The sequence below is a fragment of the Diceros bicornis genome, chromosome 18, assembly GCF_020826845.1.
Source record: "Diceros bicornis minor isolate mBicDic1 chromosome 18, mDicBic1.mat.cur, whole genome shotgun sequence".
Taxonomy (NCBI): domain Eukaryota; kingdom Metazoa; phylum Chordata; class Mammalia; order Perissodactyla; family Rhinocerotidae; genus Diceros; species Diceros bicornis.
The window spans coordinates 25,100,221-25,127,095 of NC_080757.1; the positions used below are offsets into that span (position 1 = coordinate 25,100,221).

At 37.2% G+C, this 26,875-nt stretch overlaps 1 protein-coding gene and 1 long non-coding RNA gene across 2 annotated transcripts; one reads left to right on the plus strand and one right to left on the minus strand.

The window, feature by feature from the left end:
• Positions 1-4,133: 4,133 nt before the first annotated feature.
• Positions 4,134-25,070, plus strand: DDX52 (DExD-box helicase 52). The gene is made up of 15 exons (XM_058560430.1): positions 4,134-4,234; positions 5,292-5,484; positions 9,146-9,273; positions 10,604-10,789; positions 12,638-12,781; positions 13,412-13,523; positions 14,386-14,458; positions 14,968-15,171; positions 16,572-16,662; positions 18,716-18,838; positions 18,947-19,097; positions 19,282-19,357; positions 20,661-20,732; positions 21,303-21,395; positions 23,660-25,070. Exons 1-15 carry the CDS (start codon positions 4,148-4,150, stop codon positions 23,715-23,717), a joined length of 1,791 nt encoding a protein of 596 aa, XP_058416413.1. The 5' UTR covers positions 4,134-4,147; the 3' UTR covers positions 23,718-25,070.
• LOC131417261 (uncharacterized) lies at positions 22,530-26,817 on the minus strand. Its single transcript, XR_009222695.1, has 3 exons — positions 26,715-26,817; positions 24,804-24,849; positions 22,530-23,293 (listed from the first exon to the last, which is right to left on the minus strand). It is a non-coding gene; the product is annotated as an uncharacterized LOC131417261 (long non-coding RNA).
• Positions 26,818-26,875: the final 58 nt, after the last annotated feature.

The window sequence follows — 26,875 nt, forward strand, 5'->3', positions numbered from 1 at the left end:
TTGGAGAAATTCCAGTTATACAAAACGATGATTCAATTTCCTTACCACTTTTATTGACGATGGTTTTAAATTGTTTTGTTTTGTTTTTTTTCCCAAGAGGAAATGGTCCCTTAATGAGTCAGCTGGACGTTGTCAAGGTAGAAAATGATATAAGTCCAACAGTTTCCATTTGACTTTTTTCATTTATTCAACCAAAATTTATTACAAAGCACCAAGCAAAAGACATAGGTCCTCTCCTAAATCCACAAAGTTGGCAGTTTCAGGGATCTTTGTCTATTTTATTTCACTTTATTAATTCAATAAGATTTATTGACTACTTACTATGAAACAGGCTCCATGCTAGGCAAACATAATACGAAGATAAATGAGATACAGGTCCCGCCCTCAACAAGCTCAAAGTCCGGTGTGGGACAGATGAAGAAACATAACTACAATGCAACAGGAAAAGAGCTAAAATAGAGATATTTATGAAGTGGCACGAAAATTCAAAGAAAGAAGATGGACTATGTGAAGGAGGGGACATTCAGGGTAAGCTTCACAGAAGAGAGGACATATAAGTTGAGTTTTGAAGAACATAAGGAGTTTGTCAGGGAGGAAAAAGAGAGAGGACATTCCAAGAAGAAAGGAAAATGCATACAAAGGTTCAGAGTTAAAAGAAGCAAAGAATGAGATGGAAAAATTAAAGCTTAGAGAGGATAAGTAATTTGCCTAAGGTCACACAGCTGGTAAGTAAAAGGGCTGGGGGCAGTTGAACCCAAGCTGAAGTTATTTATGGGAGAGTGTCATATTTCTGGAGTATGCTGAGAATCACCCCCCAGGGCCTGGCATACAAGTTACAGGAGCTCAGACTACATTCAGCAGACAATGGGGAATCATTTTAACCAGAGAAGCAACATGGTCCCGTTTGGACTTTAGAAAGATAATTCTAGCAGTGATTCTTAACATTGACTGCAATTAGAATCACTTGAGAAGCTTTCAAAAATTACAGGCCAGGGAGCTGCTCCAAAACAATTAAACCAGAATTTCTGGGGGTGGAACCCAGTTTTCCTTTGTTTTGTTTTTTAAGTTCCTCAGGGGATTGCAATGTGCAGTTAGAGTCAAGAACTATAGCTCTAGGGGCCAGCCCAGTGGTGCAAGCGGTTAAGTGCGAGCGCTGCTTATGAAAGTAAAGTGTATAGCACATATTCAACACTCAATACAGTTCTTTCCTCTGAAATAAGGGAAGCAAGTTAGATTATTAATACAATCTAGAGTATTATTCTTAATAAGGAGAGCCATCCCTAGGGGTTTCCCCTTCCTTCTTGGGTCTCAGGAGGCTAAACCTCCATTGAACTATCAATCCCAGGGCGGTTTTGCAGGGGAGAGGGGACACGAAGCGTTCTGCCATAACCCTCTGTCATCTTACCTGAAAAAACTTTAACCCTAGCTAAGTCCAACACTACAGCTTCTTCACACCCTTACCCAAGCAGTTGAATCATGCTGATGAGTCTCTTTTTTAATTCATTGTCTCCAACTCAAATGGGCATTCACTGCCCTGTAATATTATGCCTTTTCCTAGTAAATTCATTTTCCCACTCTTAGAGAATATTATTTCATATTATTTCTTCCCTCCTCAACCCTCCAATACTCCCTGACAAAATCCCATCCCACTCCCATCCCATTATTCTCCTTTCTCTGTTGCATTAACAATTTCCATCTTTTCACTGGCTCTTTCTTATAATTTACAAACATCCCCTAGCACCCATCTTTAAAAACAAAAAGCAAAAACCTCCTTTGAACCCCCATCTGTCTCTAGTTACCACCCCACTTCTCTGCTTTCCTTCTCAGCTAAACCTTTGGAAAGAGTTGGCTTCATCACAGTCTCCACTTCTCCACCTTTACCACTTAATCATCTCCATCCACCACGGCACTGAAATTGATATTATTAGGATCACTAGTGACCTCCATGTTGCCAAATGCAGTGACCCTTTTTCTTTGTCCTCAGCCTCTTAACAGCCTTTGAAACAGCTGATCACTACCTTTTTCCTGAAACTTTCTCCGGGCTTCAGTGACACATTCCTTGTCTTCCTACTTCACTGGTTGCTTCTTCTCAAAATTTTGTTTTATAGGTGTATCCTCTTCTACCTGATCTCTAAAAGTTGGAGTACTCTAAGTGTCAGTCCTGGGTCCCCTTCTCTTCCCTATTCACACAATCTCTCTAAGTAATCACATTCATGATCATGCCTTTAGATATGGGTTTGTTACCACTTCTGTAGGGATTGGGTTCTAAAGTCAGCTCATAAAGAAAAAAAAAAAAAACCTCATGAAGTGGAATTATTCTTGAAAATTCCTTAAATCACCCATAAAGCATGGTAGTTGTGGTTTCACATGTATTGAATTTATTCCTAGTTGTGGCCATATTTGTATGCTGAAGTAAGACCAACACTATATTTCCTAATAAGCCCAAACAGTTGATTTTTGTTCCTCTCACGTTGAGATAAATTGTTTTTATTGGGCAATAGCTGAAGTACTTGGGGTTTTCACTTAGGAGCCATGTTTCACGTAAAATACTTATTTTTAAAGAGTAGACACAATTGGAACAGCCAGATGCCCCCACTATTAGAGGGAATCAGGGACTGAATCCATCTAAGGGTATGGCAGATTCACATCCCCCATCTCATGCTCACTCCATTCTTGCTTTCTTTGAGTGTAGAGGAATCACCCACACCTTTTAAAGTATTTCTTACACTCTTTGAATAGGTATAACTCAATTTTAATAAGTTAAATGCTTGTTTGATGTGACTCCATTGTACCATTTATATGTTGATGACTCCTAAATTTATTTCTCCAGCCCTGACCTTTTTCCCTGAGCTTCAGACTCATGGAACCAACTATCTATTTGCATGTCTCCACTTAAAGTCAACGAGGCATCTTAACATGTCCAAAACATAACAACTGACTCCACCCCTCCATGCCTCATCCTCACCAAAAAGCTATTCTTCCCTTGCTCAGTAAATAGCATGCCATCTACCCAGGGTTTCAAGCCAAAAACCTAGGAGTGACCTTCATTTCCTCTTTCCCTTACCTCCACATGAAATCTATCAGGTACATTTAGCTCTACCTCCAAAATATATCCCGAACTTATCCATCTGCATCTCCATCAGCAGATACTATCCTAGTCCAAGCCACCATCATCATTTCTACTTTGGCCTTCCTGTTTCCACTCTTACCCTTACCATTTTCCAAACAGTGAGAGTAATCTTTTATAAAACATTCACTCATTCATTTATCAAATATTAATTGAAAGTGCACAGGAATTGAGGATACAGCAGTGAAGCAAATTAGATCTCTGTGCTCATGGACTTTCATTTTAGAAGGTGGAGAGGCAATGCATAAGTAAATAATTTTGTACAGTACGCAAATGCAATGAAGAAAATAAATATAAAATGTGATAAGCTAAATCATGCTGCTCTCTCAGTAAAAAATTTTGAATAGCTTCCCAGCATGCTTAGATTAAAATCCAAATTCCTTACCATGACCTTGTTATAAGATTCTGAGATCTGGTTTCTATTTGTCCCTCCAACCTTATCTGTACCACACTTCCTCACTGCCACTTGGCCTCCAGTCACCCTGGCCTTCTTTCTATTTCCTCAATGTTCCAAACCTTTTCCCTTCTTCAGGCATTGTTTCCTCTATCTGGAATGCTGTTCCCCAGATCTGGGAAAGGCTACCTCCTCTTAGCTCAAACATCACTTCAGAATGAACCTGACTAATCTACCTAAAAGCAGCTCCCCCTCTCTTTCTCTATCAATTACACTGTTTTATTTGTTTCATAGCACTTTTCACTTTTGGAAATTATCTCGCTTATTTAGTTAACAACATCTCTGTCCTTACTAAAATGTAATTTTCCTAAGGTAAGTAATCTTGGGGTGTTGTTCACCAAAGCATCCATAATAGTCTAGAACAGTGCCCGGCATAATAGCATCTTGATAAATACTTTCTGAAAGAACAAATAAATAATAACGGACTAAATGACGATAAACGAGCCTCGGTCTGTTACAGGCGCCAGGCTCCGCCCCCACTTCCGCCCACGGCCTAGCCCAAGACCTTCTGGGAGAGGAAGTCCTCTGCGCAGGCGCTGTGGGACCGCGGGGCTTTCTGGGTAAAGATGGATGCTCACGATTTGTTTCGCCGGCTTGGCGCGGGGGCGAAATTCGACGTGAGACGCTTTTCGGCGGACGCAGCCAGATTCCAGGTACTGTGCGCAGGGAGACAGAAGCCTTAGTAAGTAAGAAGGGGCCGTCGCCCGAGAATGAACTGGTTGCAGGGAGAGCCGGCACTTGGGGACCCCGTGTCCTGGCTGTGGGGCATTTTCCCTCCTGCGTTCGGCTTACCCGCAGATCTACCCGTCAAGTCCCGCCTTCTGAATGGACTCTTTCGCCATCCTTTTGTAGATTTAGTTGGGCAGTTTATTGAAAACACAGTTGGAATCCTTTTTTCAAAAGTAACTTTTTCTCCGAAACTGGTGGAAAGTAATATCGAAAACAGAATCAACCCGAAAAGGAAAGAACAGATGCTTTCACTATGGTCACAGGTTTGGCTTGGCACGGATATAGCTTTAGTGGGCATGGTTCCTTTTATTCCCGCAACCCCATGGCGTGTTAAGTAACCAATGAGAAAAGCGATTTAGAAATGGGGGCTCTTACAGGGAGTGGGTGCGTGATAAATCGGGAGAAGTTGGTTGCTGTCCAGTTATGGAAAATCTTGACTGTCAACTTTGATATTGAGGAACTTTTGTGTGTGTGTGTGCGACACTGTGTTTCTTCTTTCTCCGACTGGCAGTATAGTGTAGTTGTCAAGAGTTTGAACTCTGTAGCCAGATTATTCGGGTCCAAATCCTGGGTCTGCCAGTTACTAGTTTTGAGACCTTGGTCGAGTTACTTGACCTCCTAATGCCTCGATTTTCTCATCTGTAATATTGCTATATACTTCGTAGGGTTGTTGAAGGATGAAGTAATTTTGTATATATAAACATGCTTAGAAATCTGCCTGACAGCATATAAATGTGACTCTGATAAGAGTATGTAAGTGTCAGCTGCTATTATGATGATTTTTATTACCGTTACAAGGTCAGAAAAGGTGTCATCTTGGATTCCATTTGCCCGAACACACTTGTCAGCTCAGCAAATATTTGGTGAAAATGTAAACAAGACGGGAGTCACTGGACCCATGTTCTTAACTGCCAATACTGCTTGGGTGAAAGCAATGCCAATCTGCCAGTGGATTTCATTTAAAACTTTTTTGGGTTTTAGGTAGGAAAAAGGAAATATGACTTTGATTCTTCGGAGGTGCTGCAGGGACTGGACTTTTTTGGAAACAAGTCTGTGCCAGGTGAGTGTGGAGCATCAAGAACTCATCAGGAGCTCCAGGATGAAGAGAAAAAAGAAAGCCTAACTGAAAGGAAGAGGGAGCAGAACAAGAACAAGAGGAAGAAAGTGACTTCAGGTTAGTGCTTGATTTCTGTCTTTTCTCATTTAATTTCTTTTCAATTACAAAAATAATACAAACTTATGGTTACAAATCAGACGCTATACAGTCATTCATCAGGTGATGGCATTCGAGTTGTTTCCAGGTATTTGCCTTTACAAATATTGCTACAATAAAGATACTTGTACATATATCCTTTTGTATGGGTGCTGTTATTTCTGTAATTAGCATCCCCAAAGTGGAATCACTGGCTGAAAGGGTATGAACACTTCTTTCTATGAACAGATACTGCAGAATGACTTCCCACACTCATGTCAATGCTGGATACTATTGGTCTTAAGTTTTTTGCCAATCTAATGAATGAAACTATTTTTTAAATTTATATTTTCTTGATAACTGGTGAGGTTGAGCATCTTTTCATATACTTTACTGAATTTTACCTTTCAACTTTTGTGAATTGTCTGTTCTTACTCTGCCTGTTTTTCACAGGGTTTTTTCCTATACTACAAGGGTATTTATCTTTTTCTTTGTTATATCTATTATAAGTTTCCTAGCTGTTTACTTTTAATAAAATAAATGCTCATAAACAGTTTTAAAAAGTTATACAATGGTGAAAAGTAAATTTTCCTCCCGCTCTTTTATCTCTAGTCCCCTATTTCTCCTAACTGCTGCTAATCAATTTCTTATGTATTTTTGTAGAGATAGTCTATTCATATGTATTTATACCTCTCTTAAAAAACATGAATGATAGCATACTCAATATGCTTTTCTTTTCTGAACCTTCCCTACTCTTCCTACTTTTTAAAAAAACAATATATCTTGGAGATTGTTTGGAATCAGTAGGAAGTGCACTGCCTTGTTCATTTTAACACAGCATAGCATCCCACTGTACATTCCATAACTGATTTAACAAATTCCTGTGTCATTCTACTTATCTTTTTGGGTATGTGTGAGTATATCTGTCTGGTAAATTCTTAGGACTGGAATTTCAGAGTTAACAAATGGATTTACTTTAAATTGAGATATTTTGGAATTGTCCATCAGAAACATTGTGTCGGTAGGAAGTCCACTGCTTCCTTCATTAAATCATAGCATAGTATCCCATTATACATTGTAGGGATGTTCCATAATTGATTTGACAAGTTCCTGTGTCATGGACATTTACTTTGTTTCCATACTTTTGCTGTTACACTGTTGCTATAAAAATGATTTTACTTCCCTGGCTGCAAAGAAGTTTTTGATAAAGCCTTCCACCAAGATTAGTAAAAAAAGACCTGCCACACACTTAGGAAAAGGATTCAAATGTTGGGCAACCAGAAACACACAGATATGTGCTATAACCATTTAGCAACAGATGTGTACAGACATATATAGTTCAATTGGAAAATTCAAGATCTTGTGAATTAGTAACAATTTGGGTCTATTAATACCAACTGTCTCATAAAAGGGAGCATAATCTTATTTAAAAAAAAAAAGTCAGGGGCCAGCCCGGTGGCGCAAGCAGTTGGGTGCGCGTGCTCCGCTGTGGAGGCCCGGGGTTCGCCAGTTCGGATCCCGGGTGTGCCCCAATGCACTGCTTGTTAAGCCATGCTGTGGCGGCGTCCCACATAAAGTGGAGGAAGATGGGCACAGATGTTAGCCCAAGGCCAGTCTTCCTCAGCAAAAAAGGAGGAGGATTGGCATTGGATGTTAGCTCAGGGCTGGTCCTCCTCACAAAAAAAAAAAAAAAAAAAAAGTCATTCTACTTTGTGATTCCCACCAGCAATGTATGCGAGTTTTCTTTTTCTGTAAATTTGTCTCCTCGTGTATTTTGCACCTTTTTTCTATTAGATTGTAATCTGCTTCTTCTTAATTTATTAGACCTCATATATATTAAGGAAATTAGCTCTATGTCTAGCATATTATGTTTACAAAACTGTTTTCTATTTTTTCATGTCACTTTTTTTATTTTTGCCATTTTATGTGTTAAATTTATCTTTTCCTTTATGGGTTTTTTGTTTTGTTTTTGTTTTTGCCTTCCAAGCATTAAGCTTATTTTTTAAAAAATTCTCCTATTTTTTTTATTTTTAGTTTCATTTTGTTATCTTGAAATATTTGACCTTCTGGGATTTTATTTGGTATAAGGAGTGAATAGGGGACTAATTTAATTTTTTGCCTGATAGCTAGCTTATTGTCCTAATATATTGATAATTCATCTTTTCCCTATTGGATTTAAATGCAACTTTTATTGTAAACTTACTTCCCCTATATATTTGGGTCTATCTTTGGGCTCTGTTCTATTTCATTGGTTTATATTTCTGTATTCCTATACTAGTACCAGCTTGTTTTAATTACTGTGGCCTTATAATATGTTATAAAATCTGGTAGAGTGCTGTGGCATACCATGTTTGTTGATTGGGCAACTGAATATTTTCTCCCTAAAGGGATCTGTAGAATCAATGCAATCCCAATTAAAATTCTAGTAGATTTTTTTTTTGGTAGAAATTGACAAAGGACTTTTTTAAAAAAGTTAAACATGCACCTAGCATGTGACCTGCCTATTCCTCTTGTAGCATTTACCCAAGAGAAAGGAAAACCCATGTCCTCACAAAGACTTGTACACAAGTGTTCTTAGAGGCTTTATTTGTTATAGCCAAAAACTGGAAATGACTCAAATGTCCTTCAATAGGTCAAGGATAACCGAGGATAAACATTGTATATTCATACAATGGAATATTACCTAGAAACAAAAAGTTAAGAACTATTGATACATGCTCCAACATGGGTGAATCTCAAAATAACTATTTTGAGTGAAAGAAGCCAGACTAATTTTAGTATATACTACATGATTCCATTTATATAAAATTCCAAAAAAAGCAAATTAATCTACAGTGACTGAAAGGAGATAGGTAGTTGCCCAGGAATGGAGCAAGCGATGCATTACAAGGGGCCACAAGGAAATTTGGGGAGGTGATGGAAATAACCTTGAATGTGGTGATGGTTTAACAGTATAAATATATATGTCAAAACTCTTCAAGTTGTATACTTTAAATATATGCAATTTATTGTATGTCAGTTTTGCCTCAGTGAAGTTGAAAAAAAATTAAAAAGAAATTCCAGAAGTAGTCTTTGCTCATTACTCTTCTTAGAATTTTTTAAGTTATTCTACATATGTATTTTCCCGCATTAACTTCAAAGTCAGCTAGTCCAATTACCCAAACAATCCTATCATTACTTTTCATTGAACTAATATTATTTATAGATTTAGTGAGAAATGCTATCTGTATAATATTGAGTAGTCCTTAAATATTGTGTTGTGTTCATTACTATTACAAGTGAAATCTTTTCTTTCATAATATTTATTTTCTAGCTGGTGTTGTTTGAATATAGAAAAGCTGGCTGCCTCATTGAAATCTCTTATTTAAGTAGTTTTTCCATCAATCCCTTGTTGTTTTCAAGTATACACTCATCTACATATTACACAGCTGAAATAACTAACAAAAGAGAAGGAGCTTCAGAGCTCTGATTTTACCAACACAGAACTTGCCTCTCTCCCAATTTGTATACCTCCTATTAGTTTCTTTTATCTAGTTGCATCAGCTAGTACTTTTTCTTTTGTTTGTTGTAAAAGTATGGCTTGTTTGCTACACCCAATAATGTTATACTTAAAATCTTTTAATTTTTTAAAAATATATTTTAGAAGTTACTTCTCAAGAAGGTTCTACTATACAGTGGATATCATCAGTGGAAGCAAAGATTGAAGATAAAAAAATCAAAAGAGAAAATAAACTAACTTCAGGAAAGTTGGAGCAGCTCAGAAAAGAAAAGGTTAGAAAAATGTCTTAGCCCTAGTTGCTTTTCTGACCCAGTGACTTTTTCACTGTCCTTGGGTTATTCTTTTGGTAAAAGTGAATATGGTTTTGTTAAGATAGAAGATTAATGACATTAGTTTAGATTTTACTGTAATAAAACTTAAAGCAAAGTAGGTATTTGTGCTGTGGCTGAAAATTTTAAAGTTTAAAATTCTTAAAAGTATCTTGAAACTTGAACAGGTCAAGAATTTATATATATATATATATATATATACTCTTATAGTATATATACTATATACTACATAATTCTTGACCTGTTCAGGTTTCAAGACGATAATGTGTTTAGAATTAAATTTTTTAAATTTCTTATACCCCCCCGCGTTTTTTTTAGTGAGGAAGATTAGTCCTGAGCTAATATCTGTTGCCAGTCCTCTTTTTGCTGAGTAAGATTGGCCCTAGGCTAACATCCGTGCCCATCTTCCTCTACTTTATATGGGATGCCTGCCACAGCATGGCTTGATAAGTGGTGTGTAGGTCTGCGCCCTGGATCCGAATGTGCAAACACCGGGCCGCCGTAGCAGAGTGCATGAACTTGACCACTACGCCACCTGGCCAGCCCCTCTGATCCCCTTTTGATAAATGTAAAATTGGCCCCCTTTCTCCTCTATGTTAAGCTCACTGATTTAGAAGGATTTCTTCTGACAGGGATTTGTGTTAGAATTCTTAAGAAACCTATTTTATAATTTGGGACTAGGGAGAGTAGAATACAGAAGAAACAACAGATACACCATTGTCATGTCTGCTGCACACCTGCCAGGTTGCATATGGAGAGTATTGTTCAACTCACTTCAGTAACCCAGAATCCAGAATTTGGCTGTCTCTGGATCAGAGAATGAGAAAACAAACCAAGTCACTACCACTTGACTCTGCTTTTGGCACTCAGACTTAATAAATAGAGTTTAGGATAAATCATCAAAAGGCATTGGCACTTGTGTGCTAAGTGCCATACAAAGAAATTAGATGGATTCAATGCCTGGCTTCTAGAAGTTTATTTACGATTATAAGTTATGACTATGACAGTAGTCCATTAATATGAATAACACGTTATTCATGGCATTGACACATTAATACGAAGAAAATGTGGATAGATAGGTTTCATTGTAATGAAGGTCTGTCTGTGAAAGGGCATGAGATGTAGCTAATATCTGTATATTTTAGTGCTTGGAATTTAACCAAAAAGTTTCATATGCTACCAAAGCTTATCCTAGAAACTGTTACTGTTGCTTGACAATATCTGACAATGTATTTGACCATATCCATGGTGACCCCTTTATTTCACTTTTCAGATAAACTTTTTCCGGAATAAACACAAAATTCACGTCCAAGGAACTGATCTTCCTGACCCAATTGCTACATTTCAGCAACTTGACCAGGAATATAAAATCAATTCTCAACTGCTTCAGAACATTCTAGATGCAGGCTTCCAGACGCCTACGCCAATCCAAATGCAAGCCATTCCAGTTATGCTTCATGTGAGTGTGAAGGTCTAGAATGCCTCCAGCATTCCTTCCTGTGTGTGTTTGCTCATTCTCTTTCTTTGAAATCTTCCTTTCTACCTTATCTCCTTCTGTTGAAATCCTTCCCTTGCTTTTAAGGTCCATCTCAAATGCCTGTGCCTCCATAAAACTTGGCTTAATCACTACAGCAAGATGTAATCTTTTTCCTTTACCAGCACTCTTTCCCCTGCCACCCAATTCTCTATGGTATTTAGTGTGTTCTTTTTCTTGCAACATTTGTCTAAAGCGTGTATTTGCACTTAATTACTTTTATCTTTTCCATTTTACTAGAGTGTAAACCCTCTGAGGACATGGACTATGTTCTGTTTATTCATCTATGATTTAGTTTATAATTCCAAGGAACTATTTCAGAAATACAGAATTCTTGTACACGACTTGTTTTTTCCCCAATATTTTTTATTATTGAAGTATACTTTATATATAATAAAATGTATAGATTTTAAGTGCACAGTTTAGTGAGTTTCAACAATGCATACCCTATGCAACCATCACCTCAGTGAAGATGGGTAACATTTCCATCGTCCCAGAAAATTCTCTTGTGCCCTTTCCATTCAGTCCTCACTCCACCCCTGCCCAGAGGTAACCACTGTTCTGGTTTCTATTGCCATGTACTAGTTTTCCCTCTTCTAGAATGTCATATAAGTGGCATCATTCATTATTTATTCTTTTATTTTTGGTTTCTTTTACTCTGCATACTGTTCTCGAGATTCATCCATGTTGCATATAGCAGTAGTTTGTTACTGAGTAGTGTTCTGTTGTGTGAATGTCCCACAGTTTTTTTATCTACCTGTTGATAGAGGTGTGAGTTAACTTAGATTTTTGGAAATTGAGTTTTTTTTGAGATTTCTTTTGGTAGCAATGAGAGCTGACTTCTTCCCCCCACATAACCAAGATGGCCTTCAGTTCTGGTAGCCAAAGGATATGAGTTACCTTTTCATCCATACTACTCCTTTTCATTTTCTTTGGGAACTGAAATGAGGATACAGTTGAATAATATTATTGTCTCACATTATAGTAAATTTGCTTTTAATTTTAAGATAGTTTCTGTCATGACTTGACTTTAAAGCTTTAAAAATCTCAGTGACTTTTTTTTTTTTTTGGTGAGGAAGATTAGCCCTGAGCTAACATCCATGCCAATCCTCCTCATTTTGCTGAGGAAGGCTGGCCCTGGGCTAACATCTGTGCCCATCCTCCTCCACTTTATATGGGACACCGCCACAGCATGGCCTGACAACTGGTGCGTCAGTGTGCTCCCGGGATCTGAACCCGGGCCGCCAGGAGCGGAGCGCATGCACTTAACCACTACGCCACGGGGCCGGCCCCTCTCAGTGACTTTTTGAAGATTATCAGCTATCAGTTACTCTGTCACTCAGGTTATCACTACTTTTTATTTCTTATTTTCAGCCATTCTAGTATTTATTAAAACCTTCCCTAGGGATTGAGCAGTACAGATAATCAGGATAAAAGTTGATTTTTTAATTTTGCTTTGATAAAAGAGTTTAGTGGGAAAGAAAAATTTAAATGAAATTTTGAATTATCTTTGGATTTTAGTTATCCATATTCTTGACCCAGTTCAAGTGGACTTTGGTGGCAATGCTCAGAAACTCCGTTGGGGTGGTGGTAGCAGGGATGGATGATGTTAGAAAAGCAAATATGGGAGAAGTTAGAAAAGCGATGGGAACATGAATGATTGGATTTATTATGTATAATTTTGTTTGTTATTTCTGTGGCTGGTAGCATCATTTGACCAGGCTCTGAAAAGTTTATGTACTTTTCCTTGTTCTTAATATACACTATTTTTAGGGTCGAGAACTTCTGGCTTCTGCTCCTACTGGATCTGGAAAGACTTTGGCTTTTAGCATTCCCATTTTAATGCAGCTGAAACAGCCCGCAAATAAAGGCTTTAGAGCCCTGATTATATCACCAACACGAGAACTTGCCAGCCAGGTATGACTTGTAGCTTTGAATGAGAATGTGTTTGTGTCAGTCATTTCTTATTTGAGGATAATAAAAAGCTTTCAAAAAGAGTAAGGCCCATGTCTTTTGTCATGTTCAGGTATTCTGTAGAGAGCACATTGCTCTGTATCTTACTGTATATCGGCAAGTCTTTTAAGTCTTTCTATAATTTTCTAAATTTCTTTGGTAAGTGCTCTAAGATCCTTAAAGTTGAAAAGCAACTGTAATATATGGTCCATCTCTAAAACGTATTTTTCTCATCTAGATAAATGAAACCTCATCTCATTTTTGAGAAAGTAAAACTATACAGGGTCTGCTCTACCCTCTCAATGTACTTAATAAAAATACATGCCAACTATGAAATAGTTCTATATTAGTACTGTATTCTAAAAACAATATTTAACAGATTGGAAGAGTTTTGGTTTTATCTCTTGGAACTAGTTCACTAGACCTGAAGAAACTACTGAATCTTATTAGGCATTGAAGTCTACAGATTATCATGGGTTTAATTTCAGATATTTATAGGTTGGTAATAGATTTATTTTGTTAATAATGTAAATGAGACTATATGTCTTATCCAGGTATCTCAGCAGCTAATGTTTTTATCATTTTCCATTTTAGATTCATCGAGAGTTAGTAAAAATCTCTGAGAGAACAGGATTCAGGATACACATGATCCACAAAGCAGCAGTGGCAGCCAAGAAATTTGGACCTAAATCATCTAAGAAGTTTGGTAAGGGATTCATGTAAGAGCATGTAAGGGATTTGGAAATTACAGATATCCTAGTTGCCACCTAAGAGTTCATAAAGCATAGTCATGCATATAATTGGTTTGATTTTTAGAGAAGCTAAAAGAGATCTCCCCACTCCCACCCAGTAGTTATATAAATATATACCAGTGGTTCTCAACCAGAGGCAGTTTTGCCCCCAACCCCCACCTCACCCTCCACCCCAGGGACATTTGGCAATACCTGGACACATTTTAAGTTGTCACAACTTGGGAGGGGTGCTACTAATATGTAGTGAGTAGAGGCGAGGCAGGGATGCTGTTAAACATCCTACAATGCCCCATACAACAAAGAGTTATCTAGACCAAAATGTCAGTAGTGCTGAGGCTGAGAAACCCTGCTTGATACTATTGATTTTTAATCTGCCATGGAAATACTCAGCAGATAAGAATTGCTTACATCCCTACCTTTATATCAGCCAGAGAATCTGCTTTTACCTGTCTCTTATCTTGAGCTTCTGAATAAAATTGCATTTAAAGAAAGGATTTTCCTGAAAAACAAAAAAATATATTTGAAAATCAAACTATTGGATTAGTTCTTGCCTCTTAGAAGCTGAGAAGGCAGATCAGATATAATAAAAGGAGAGTAAGGATATAGTAGTTTGTGCTATGATGGATTAAAGAATATGTATATTAGCTTACTAATAAGAAAGAACTTTTGTGCTGTTAGTGTAGTGAGTATAGCAAGTATAATCTCCCCCTCCTCTCCCCACTTCAGGTTATTAACTGAAATTCAGGAGGCTTAATTCCCTAGTTTAAGAGAGATGAGTCTTGTTTTTGTAATTTGTACCATTTGTTTTTTGTATAGATATTCTTGTGACTACTCCAAATCGACTAATCTATTTATTAAAGCAAGATCCTCCAGGAATAGACTTAACAAGGTACAGATAATATTTTAATGTCTTTTATGTGTATTTTCATTTAGTTGATTATATTTTATTCTCAATTGCTTGTATTATTGCCTGTTGAAGCTTGCTATCTGCCAACTTTCAATTAGTGTTGATCCTGAGAATAATGGTTTTCATTAAACTCAGAAAAATAACTGTCTAGTCTGGAAGAAAGTTACAGATTCTGATAAGCAGTTAGCACAGAATTCCCCTAGACTTTTTTGCATCTTTCAGCAATGGTTATGAAGTTTATAAGGTTTATGTGAAGCTCTGCTGTTGCTAATGGAACCTCATATCTTTGAGGCTAATGGAATAGAATGTTAATTTATGTTTATCTTGTTTTTCCCTTTTTTCCTGTTTATTTTTTTTGTACCTTTTTCTGGTGTGATATGTGGATTTGAGAGGTAGCACCATTGTTTGACTTCTTCATATGTCCCCATAGGTTAATGAAGTATCTTGGATCTTCCAGTTCAGTACCTACAAGTTGTTTTGTTCTTTCTTAGTGTTGAATGGCTGGTAGTAGATGAATCAGACAAACTGTTTGAAGATGGCAAAACTGGGTTCAGAGACCAGCTGGCTTCCATTTTCCTGGCCTGCACGTCCCACAAGGTCAGAAGAGCTATGTTCAGTGCAACTTTTGCTTATGATGTTGAGCAGTGGTGCAAACTCAGCCTGGACAATGTCATTACTGTATCCATTGGAGCAAGGTAATTATTCTTCCATATTATTTCACTGATTTTTTTTTTAATGAAAGTCATTTGTTTTAGACTCAAGGAGATAGGTTGTTTGGCCTGAGGTTAATAACGGAAAGTTTTACTGAAAGAAACGTATTCTTTAAAGTCAAGATTGAGGGGCCGGCCCCGTGGCTTAGCGGTTAAGTGCTCGCGCTCTGCTGCTGGCGGCCCGGGTTCGGATCCCGGGCGCGCACCGACACACTGCTTCTCCGGCCATGCTGAGGCCTCGTCCCACATACAGCAACTAGAATGATGTGCAGCTATGACATACAACTATCTACTGGAGCTTTGGGGGAAAAATAAATAAATAAAATTAAAAAAATAAATAAATAAAGTCAAGATTGAGTAAAGATTTTCTATTTTAGAATAATCCAAAGGGAGATTCTCATATTGTCATATTAGTATTCCTATCATCATGCTTTTAGTTGATTTTTCTCATCCACAAAGTATGACATGAGCCCCGCTACCCAGAGGATTTAGTTTCTTTGATGGCTTAACAAATAGAAACACAGAGGAAGAAGCTGATGTTACTGAGCCACTTGATTTGTAATTCCTTTAAAAAAATATTTTGGGTAGCATTTTATGCTAAGTGAATGCTCAATAGAAAAAAGTTTTAGGAAATTATAATATTCCCGCTTGATAGACTATTATGCAACCCATGAAATGATAAGTATGAAGTCTATAACTATATAAAAAAGTGCTTGTAATAATACCATGTTAAGTAAAAAAGAAGCCGAATGGAATAGTAAAGAATACCCTGTCTACTTTAAACTTAAAACTCTGTGTATAAAAAGAAAATAGAACAAATTCACCATAAGTATAATTATAAAGGCAGACAAAAGAATGGAAAAAATATTTATGACATAGTATAATGTATTGCAGCATCTTACCGAGTGTTAAGAAAGCCTTAAGATACCTCACCCCCAAGTGTCTGTCTATAAATAAACCTTTCCTAATCATTAAGACAAAAGTTCAGCCATATATAATAGCAACCTTACAAATGTTCTCATTATTTTATCCAATAATTTTACTTTTAGAAATTTTTTTATAAATAAATAATTAGATACATGAAAATTTATGACTAGAATACAACAAAATGTCAAAGGTTATTCTAAAATGGTAAAATTATGGGCAGTTTATTTTATTTACATTTTTTAATATTTTTCAAATTTTCTTAAGATAACATTTTTATAATTAGAGTAAAACATTTAAAAATAACTTTGTCTTCAAGTTAAAATATAAATAAGTACTTATATTAACAATGGAAAAGTTGATTCTATTGGAGTTATGTGTATATTTTTTATTTATTTAGAAATCAGGGAGGAAAAGCAAAAATTGGTTCTTGCAAACTCGAAGGTATGTTTTCTTTTCAGGAATTCTGCAGTGGAGACTGTAGAACAAGAGCTTCTCTTTGTTGGGTCTGAGACTGGAAAACTTCTGGCCATGAGAGAACTTGTTAAAAAGGTATACTTGGACTACATTCTTGAATTTTGATAGAGTTCACCAAGCCTTATGTTACTGGTGGGAGGCTGAGCACTATTCCTGTATCATATTTAGTAAGCCAGTGGTAAATTCTTAAGAAGCACATTGGGCCAACTGTTGTCCCAAGGGAGGAGGCTCACGTCTTAGAATCTGGTAAGTTTCATGTTCCCAGGTCAGGCTAGGCTAGGAAAAGACCTGATGCCCTGAAAGCCTCCTTTTTCCGTATCTACATGTATATCTGCCTCCTTTATCCCCTCATCCCTCTGCTGGTTTCTTATAGAATTGGGACATTGTAGAATGAGTAGGACACTGAGTGGGGTTTTCTGTTTTTATATCCCTTCAGTAAGTATTGAATAGAAGCTATAGTTAAAAAGTTCACTATGAGGAGTCAGGGTGGGAGGTAATAAAAGAAATATAAATCTGAAGCCCTGCCCCTGGAATTTAGTCTTTTTTAGGGAATAATATAAATATACTTGTATAAGATAGTTTGTGATAAAGTGCTATAAAAGGCTACAGTGTTTTTCTTAAGCATTCTTACAGTCATAATGGGGCCATCAGGGTGAGTTCAGTTGGTTGGGGAAAGCCTTACAGAGGAAATCTACTAATCTGGGCCTTGAAGGATTTGTGGGATAAAGAGGAAGAGAGGGAGAGTATTGATGCCTGGAGGAGCAGCCGGAGTAAAGTCTAAGAGGTGGATGTGAACACAATGTGTTTGGAGACTAATGAAGAAGTTACTTCTCTAAGGCATAGAGTTTATGGTGAGAATTAAAGAAGATCAGGTTGGACAGGAAAGTTGGGGTTAGGTTGAGAGAAACCACTGGACATTTTTGAAGAATGTAGCCATGTAATTTTTAAGGAAAACTAGTTAAATGGTGATATGTAAGATGGATTGTAATGGAAAGAGACTGAAAGTAAGGGAACCAATTAGCAGGCTGTTAAATTAGGCTGGTTAGAGATGAGGAGGAAATAAATGAGAGTGATAGCCTTAGTGGTGGAGCATTAAGAATAATTGGAGGATGAAAGGGAAAGGTGCTTGCAAGTACCTGGTGACTACAAAAGTGGTTAAGATCATGAACTTTGGAGCCAGACTACCTAGATTGGAATTCTAGCGTTAGGCAAATTAACCAGTTTCACAGCTTCCTCATCTGTAAAAGGGGAATAATAATATCTATCTCATAGTTGTTTTAGTATGAGTTAATACAAATATAGTATTTACAACAGTGCTTGGCACATAATAAGTGCTATATGTGTTAGTTTTATTAATATTCTTAAGTGTATCATTTGGCACTAGGAAATTTAAGGTTTTCACAGATACTCACATGAGATTATACACCAGGGATTTTTAGCCATGTATGAGCTTTAGGAGGTCTGTGAACCCTCTGAAATTATATGTTAGATTTTGTGTGAATGAGTGGTTGCCTATTAGAAAGCTTCATAGCTTTCATTAGATTCTGAAAGGGATGTGCGAACCAAAATAAAAAGATTAAGCCCTAATATGGATAGTTGAAAATATAGAAACCTGGTTTGAGAGAGAGGTGGGGTTTAATGATAAAAATGTAAAAATCCTCTGCTTAGAGCTGGTAGTTGATAACTGAGATTTTATTTAACTTACTATGATAAAGATTATATTGAGAGAACTGAGAACCAAAGACTAAGCTTTGGGGGAATACCCACAATTAGGATAAACAACGAATTAAAAGATAGTTATTACATTTTAGCAGAATGAAAAAAGTTCTCAGGCACAGAAGCCAAGAGATGATTGCTTTAAGGAGTGGGCATCCATCACTGTAGAAAGGTGAAAGGCGATTAATTAGACAAGATTATTGGAATTAGCAAGATGGAAATTACAGTTCAAGTTGAGTAGAGAGTGGATGGTGAGGAAGATGGGGGCAGATTTAGACCCCTGGCCCAAGACATTTGGCAATGAAAAGTACACTAAGTTGAATTGGGTTCTCTTATGAACTAAAATCATATGAAATACTGTGATTGTATTCTTAATTATGGGTTATGTATGCTGATTTTTGCCTTCTTTTAGGGTTTCAATCCACCTGTTCTAGTTTTTGTTCAGTCCATTGAAAGGGCTAAAGAACTTTTTCATGAGCTTATCTATGAAGGTATTAATGTGGACGTTATTCATGCAGACAGAACACAGCAACAGGTAAAGTCAAATGTATACTTTCAAAAATAATGGCATTAAATTTATGTAGTACTTGTTTTCCATTCCTAGAGTGGTGCTAAGACATTTAATGTATGTTTTCTTAACCAGAGAGATAACACAGTCCACAGCTTCAGAGCAGGAAAAATCTGGGTTCTCATTTGCACAGCCTTGCTAGCCAGAGGGATTGATTTTAAAGGTGTGAACTTGGTGATCAACTATGACTTTCCAACCAGCTCAGTGGAATATATCCACAGGATAGGTGAGTTGTCTCTTCTCCCACCATACCCCACCCCCGGAACCCCACACACCTATGTTAGGACCTCTGCTGTTCCTTCAAAAATACTCATTCTTTAGTGCTGTGAAAATCCAGTGACATTTATATGTGAATCTTGACGTTTCCTTTCTGGAAAAAAGTGTTTTTTTAATGGTCTGATTTCTCTTAGGTCGAACTGGAAGAGCAGGGCATAAAGGAAAAGCTATTACATTTTTCACTGAAGATGATAAACCATTATTAAGAAGGTAAATTAGGAAAAATAACTTAGTATTAAGTTGGCAAGATTGCTTCATTATTCTTCTATGTATACACACTTCACAGATAATTATAGAATGTGTCCCAAATTCTGTTATGGTATTAGTCAACCAAATTTTAGCCATGAGAAAAGGAAAAATGATCAAAGGGCCTTGTTTTTGCCCTTCCATTATTAGAATTTGGAAATATTCATAATGGAATGTTCATTAAGTTTCAGACTCACAGGATTCTCCCATAGCCATCAGTTGATATTACTCACAATGTAATAGTAAGGTTTTTGGATTAGTGAATTGTTTCAAGTTAACCCCTGATCTCTTCAGCCCAGTCAAAATTATCTCTTGCCATGGTGCATCCTTCCCATTACTCTTAGGGGCAGGTGGAGTTTTATATTCAGTCCCAGGAAAAACTATTTTAGTAATACACTCCAATATTATTCAGCTGTAGCCAGCCCTTTGAAGATTGGGTGACATGTGATATACTTTTAGAATCTCTGGTCTTAAAGTAACCCATCATCATAGATTTTAATATAGAAGCTGAATTTCCTGCATTTGGGCTGCCTACAGTAATTTTAGTCTGATGATAACTGATAGTGCTTCACATTTCTAACAAATGAAATTGAGTTATAGCCCAGGGCAGTTTATACTTTGATCTCTTTATCAGTTTTGGGGAAGTTTTGGATTTGTGCCTCTGCGCCTTGGCTCTGTCAGCCTTGGTTTTGCTTTGAGCAGACTTTCACATGTGCATGTGTGGGGGAGTATATTCCAACAGCCTAGCTTCACCCAAGGTCTCCTTAGCAACTACAAGCATGTGAATCTGATGACCCCCATATCCGCATAACTATGCTTCTCAGTTTTCCTTCTGGGAAGTGGGGATAACGAGAGTATCTACTACAAAAGGTTGTTGTGAGGATTGAATAAGTTACTGTACATGAAAAGCTTAAGACAATGCCAAGCCCATGGTAGGCACTATCATTTAATAAATTTAAGTTTCACTCTGTTTCAGTCAGTGTATCATCCAAGATTGGGCTTAGTAGCTTTTTAGGGCTTGATAAATGTGTAGAAATAGCTGCTATCTAAAATTATTCAACAATGCATCACTTTCACTCCAGGGCATAGTTCTCTCAGTAATCCAATGGGATTATATCTGGAGATAATTGATAATATATCAGAACACTTTACTGGATTACTTTCTTGTTTGTGTAATTTTAGTTCCTCTTGTATTGTGCAGAGGGTTTAAGTACATAAACATCAGTTTGATAAGATACAAATTTATGTTTATGGGTATCTTTTTCAGCGTTGCCAATGTTATACAGCAGGCCGGATGTCCTGTACCAGAATACATAAAAGGCTTCCAAAAACTACTAAGGTACAATCTTGAATTTACCTGGAGCTTCTCTCTCTCTCTCTCTTTGCATATACATTCCTGCTTTCATACTCTTACACGTTATAGTTCTAACAATTTTACTTATAGAAGATTTCAAGATAAAAACTTTCCTTTTAAATATTTGTGAATACTGTATGTTCTTTCATTGCCAGTTTTTTCATCTTGAAATTTTAAGTATTCAGATTTTTAAAAAATTATTCAACGTGAGTGAAATATGCTTAGAATTTTAGTTAATAAAATTGGTAAAAAGCAGTTAATTGGCCAAAATCAAACTCTAATGCTTGTTGGCATAGGATATAAGGTTGACATTGGACATACTTTAATCATAATCAGTGCCTTTTTAAAAAAATTGATTGAATTTATCATCCTTTGGGTTACTCCTCTAAATGCTATTAGGTAATCTAGTATATTAAAGTGGATACAGTATCATTGTAAACCTGTAAGTGGATAAAAAATGAATTTTGTGGTCAAGAATCAAAACTGGTTTTAGCTTTAGCTTTTAAATTAAGTTGCACTTAATTTAATTCTTTCCTCTTACTTTGTAACTTGCAGCAAACAAAAGAAAAAGATGATTAAGAAGCCATTGGAAAGGGAGAGTATTAGTACAACTCCAAAATATTTCTTAGAAAAAGCTAAGGATAAACGGTAAGTATGTGGTGAGAAAAGTTGCTGTTTGACTCCATCATATAGTTATAGTAAGCATTATTTTTCCTGAGGATACATTTTTAGAAGTAGAATTGATAGATCTACAGTCCATTATAGAATGTAATAAAAGCAGTATATCCTCGGTCGCCTATGATTTGGGGTCTTGGATGATTTGATCTTGGAATTTTTCTGTATCTGTATATTAATGATCTGTTTTTTTCCATTTGAAAATATGATTTCAGTTCAGTGTGAGTTAGAATTGCACTGCCCACTGTCTCCACACAACCTGCATCAGGACATACTACTGAGGCCAATAGTGAGGATTAGTGACTCACGTTGATGGAGTCTTCCTTGTGCTCCATATTCTGGGCAGGATTTCAGTGTAATCTTAGGCTTATTCTGAAGCACATTGTAACACCTCTAAAAAGTATTACTTGGGTAAATTTGTAGTGGTTTAACTGAGTTCTCTGAGGACTTTAAAGTGTAGATTTTTTCACAGGACTACCTTTTTCGCCCAGTACTGCTAGGAAGCTACATGTTTTGATAGGGGTAGGTTAAAATATTCTGAACAGTACTGCGCGTCTCACTATTTAAGGAAAATGACACTCTTCAAATTCTACCAGTACCAGTCAATATATATAAAATGTAGGCATTTTCTTACATTTTCCTACCTATCATCATGCCACGTACTTGATGGTAGTAAGGTACATGAATGACTATAAAATGGGACCCCTTTCCTGAAGTTAGGAAAAGGAAATTAGTATACCTGAAAAAAATTAGAGAAAAGTTTTTACATAAAATAGAAGTTTTTTATTCTAATTTTTTGTGGCAACAGTCACTGGGTGACGCTTAGAGTAGTGGCTTGGTAGAGAAGGTGGTGGCCACCTTGGTCACCTGATCTGTCTCAGTAGACTTTCTTGTGGTGGGCTGTATCCCAACTGTTGTACATGCATCAGAACCTCGTTCTTTGGGTAATCTTAAAGCTAGGATTACAAATGCAATCCTTTCAGGCACTGAGCAGCAGCTGATGAGTTTTTACAAAGGGCAAAAGTCAATTAGAGCATAAGATGGTAGCTATGTTAAATTTTAATAAGAAACATCAATATTTTAAACAATTATACTTTAAATGTTGATTTTTGTAAGTTTGTAGCATTTATACTTCTGAGGTTATTAAAACTTAAAGCTGCATTAAGATTTTGAGGACACTTGGTATAAATCTTGTCACATAAGCTCTCTGCTTAAGATGCTTTGGTTCTCTCTCTATTTTCTTCACATTTAAAGGCCATACTTCTTAACATAGCATACAAACAACACTTGATCTGACTCTAGCCCCCCTCTCCATTGGGATGTTCTTTTAATGATTCAACGCACACTTGTAGCCCCAGCTCATACCTTTATGCTGATAATTCTTAAGTTTATTTCAGCCTCAGCTTCTCGACTGAGCTATAAATCTGAATCCTGTTGCCTAGTGGACCTCACTTCAGGCACCACAAACTCAACGTGGTGTAGTAGTGGGAAAAACTGGATTTGGAGCCAGAAGAACTGGCTCTAATCCCTACTTTGCCTTTGTGACTTCAGACAAGTCACTTCATCTCTCTAAGCTTTTTTCCCCCTAATATATAATGGAAATAATTATGTAAATAATACCAACTCTGCCACTCAGGGTTGGTTGATGATTGAGTTAATATGCATCTAAGAACTCTGTATTACTATACTATAGTATGCAAACATTGATTATTTTCTCAAAACTTTTTTCCTTTTCCTGTGTTATTACTTAATTCATGGCATTCACTATTCACCAGATTCTAAAATCAGACAGTTGGGGTTCATGTTTAACATTTATTACCAGTATGTGAGGATCAGCAAGTTACTCAGCCACTCTGCCTCATTTTCTTCATCTGTAAAATGAGAATAATAATAGAGTCTTCTTCATAAGTCAGGAAGATGATCCAAGTTGATACATATAAAGCACTTATAACAGTTATCTAGCACTTAATGTGAACAGTTGTTATGAGGTTGGGATCAGAATCTGTCTTTCATAGCATGTTGTAGTGTAGTTTTTTGTGACTTTTCTGCCTCGCCTAGGTGATTGTGGTTTTCTACAGGGCAGAGACTGTGTCTAATGCATCTTTGTGTTCCTAGTGCATCCTCCTGTACTTGACAGTACAGTAGGTTTCAGTAAATATTTATTGAACTGGTAGAGTTTTAGAAAGTACATATAACTAGAATTTCTGATTTAACTTCCCTTTCTTTCCTTGTCACAGGAAAAAGGTCACTGGTCAGAACAGCAAGAAGAAAGTATCTCCTGAAGACAAAAGTTAAAAACAGACTTTTTTTTTTTTTTGAGGAAGATCAGCCCTGAGCTAACATCTGCCAATCCTCCTCTTATTGCTGAGGAAGACTGGCCCTGGGCTAACATCCATGCCCATCTTCCTCCACTTTATATGGGACGCCGCCACAGCATGGCCTGACAAGCAGTGCATCGGTGCGTGCCCAGGATCTGAACCGGCGAACCCCAGGCCGCCGCAGCAGAGCACGCGCACTTAACTGCTTGCGCCACCGGGCTGCCCCGTCCCCCCCCCAGCCAAAAAAAACAGACTTTTTAAAAGACTATACAGAAATATAATTTTATGGTCCCAGTGTGAATGTTGTTTTCATGGAATACTTCAAGTCTTATTATAATCACGTGTACCAAACATTTGAAATCAGCTGCAAGAACATGGGACTGGTGAAAAATGATTCTAAACTACCAAGTGTATCATGTCAAATTACAATTTGTAGGTGACTTTTAAATGATTATACAATGGAAATAACATTCATGGACATTTCTGTGGTTTGAATCCAGAGAGATACTTCTTATAGAAGAACAAAAGCTTATGCTAAAAATAACAACACCCAAATGTGGTGAACTCTTAAGGATTTTTTCCTTCAAGTGTGAAGGAAGGTGAGATGTATGCTGTGGAGAGGCATCTGGAACCAAATTTCAAAGTAAAGCTTTGAGATTGAATTTCCCTTCCCACCCCACCCCCCTTTTTATTTTGGATGGACAAGCAGCAGCACATGCTGTCTTCCAAGAAGAAACCTACTGCACTCTATTTTACCATTTCCTAATTTGCTGATGGTCTTTTGTGGTATGAGCCACAATAAAGAGATGCCTCTTCTGTGGCTGGTTATTCAAATTCCCTAGGATTTTAAATTCTTTGGTCTATGAAATATCTTTACACCTCATTGCTAAGGTAGCTCATAATCATTCTCTCCCTTTCTTCATTTTCCATCCTTTAACCATGCCTTTCCTGTCTTTTTCCATTCAAGATGACGATGCTTGAAAACTGATAAACGTTTTATCCCGATAAGGAAGAATGTTCCTATTACTTGATACACCTCTGGCTCTGTTCTCTTACAGCTTACCTTTCCTGAGGCTTTATGGCCCTTCATCCATTTAGTAAGCAGGTCTCTGCCAAAGGTAAAGGATTATGATTATACACTGGTGGAGACTGTTCACTGTTAGATTTTTCTGTTGCTAGTTTTGTACAGTGAAATAAAAAATCGACTTCATACATGTAAGGAACTTAGAATGATAGCTGACATGAATGCTATTATCAATACTACCACAATACTGTAATATAGATAACCTTTTCTCAACATCATTTAAATTAAACTTATTTATTTCCTTTATTCTCAGCCTTTTATTCTAGAGTCAGGACAGGTAGACTCCAATTTGAATATTTTGATGGGATAAAAATTGTTCATCTTGAGAATTTATGTAAATGGAGACCTATTGCTACAAGATGCAAAACATGCAAGCACATGATTTTGTTTGTTGTTGCAAACAGATCCTTGATTCAATATATATTCTGGAGGAAGATGTACTGGTGCCACCCATTTGCCAGCTGTAAGACTGAATGAGTTCTTTAATTTCTCAGAGCTTTGGCTTTTTCAATTATGAAATTGGGGGTAATACCAACCATGTCTCAAGAGGAGAAGTACCTAGCACTGTGCCTGACACGTCGTAAATTCACAAGAAATTTTCCTTAAACAATCACTGTATATTTGGTTAGGAATACAGGGCTTGATAACACAGTCCCTGCTCTTACAGTAAAGGAACAAATAGTGTGGCAAATGCTGTGTCAGACATAAGGCCACAAGGCTGAAGCATCACAGAAGGGCATCGCACCCAGACTGGAGGCGTCATGGAGGGCTGACATGTTGAGCTCAGTCTTGCTAGGAATCAATTGGCAAAAGAGAACAAAGTATTCCAGGCAGAAACAGAGATCATATCTTCTATGATCCTTGATATACTCCCTTCATTTAACTTTATTTCCTCTTATTTCATATCTTCCCCTGTGTAACCAACCATCCTTAAATAAAAGTGGCTACATAAACCTGTATCAACTTGGTTTGTCAACAGATTCATAGTGAATTTAGTGCCTTTATATCAGTTGGAACTATCTGCTACACAAATTTCGGCTTCACCCAAAGAAGGGGAGGAATGAAATTAGTAGACAATTATGAAAAAGAACACATGATAATTGAATAGCTGGCTCTAGTGAAATCAGCAAGGACTTTGAAGTCAAACACCTGGGTTTGAATCCTGGCCCTGCTGCTTTGCAGCTGAATGACTTGGGCAAATTACTTCTTTTAACCTTGGTCTTCTAATCAGTAAAATGCCAATAGTAACTCTTAGGAACACGAGGATTTGAAAAAACACAGTAAAGTTCCTGACCAGTGATTTGTGCCCAATAAATAACAATTATTACACATTGTTTCCCTGTAAACGCCCTGAGGCAAGAGTGAAAGATAAAGCTAATTATAATTAATCCATTACTTGCTAGTAAGCAAACTCTACTTGAGGACTTGAAAAAGTTTACATTCAACTTTTATGTTATTTTACTGACAGTAGTTTGATTAGGAAAAACACAGTAAATACATACCCAGATAGGTTCAGAGTAATTATGAACTGCTTTCCAAACACCACTGCTTTGCCCCTGCTTGCAAGTACAGGAAAAATGGATTACTGGGTGGCACGATATCAGAACCAAACACAAGAGTTGTGCACCCTAGAGGTTTTATACGTGGATTGGGTCTATTGGTTTACTAAAATTTTAAATACCTTCAGTTTTTGGGATGGGTACCAAAACGAAGCTGCCCAATTTCAGAGAAAAAGTGGAGAGAGCTGATCACTAATGGGCCCTGTGAAGCTATCAAAGAGGCATTCAGGATCCATCTATTCTTCATGTGTAAAGAGTAACAATAAAAGAACGCCTGCCTACCCACCATCCAGTTTAAAAAACAGGACTCAATCTATTCTTTTCCACTAACCAAGATGATGGTTTTCCAAACGGAGGAACGACGACGCCTTGCCGCTCGACTGCCACTTGGGCCCTCCAGGGCCTAGCCAGAGAATGAATCAGCTCCCCGCAGCCGGGCCTGAGACCGCCCCACCAGCCCCAGAAGTAGAATTGCACCTGCGGGGCCCCCAG

Excerpts from the sequence above, each read along its gene's own strand:
- DDX52 (XM_058560430.1), top strand. The coding sequence starts at position 4,148 with ATGGATGCTCACGATTTGTTTCGCCGGCTTGGCGCGGGGGCGAAATTC. Across the intron at positions 4,235-5,291 it reads CGGACGCAGCCAGATTCCAG|GTAGGAAAAAGGAAATATGA; the intron begins GTACTGTGCGCA and ends TTTGGGTTTTAG. Across the intron at positions 21,396-23,659 it reads GAAAAAGCTAAGGATAAACG|GAAAAAGGTCACTGGTCAGA; the intron begins GTAAGTATGTGG and ends TCCTTGTCACAG.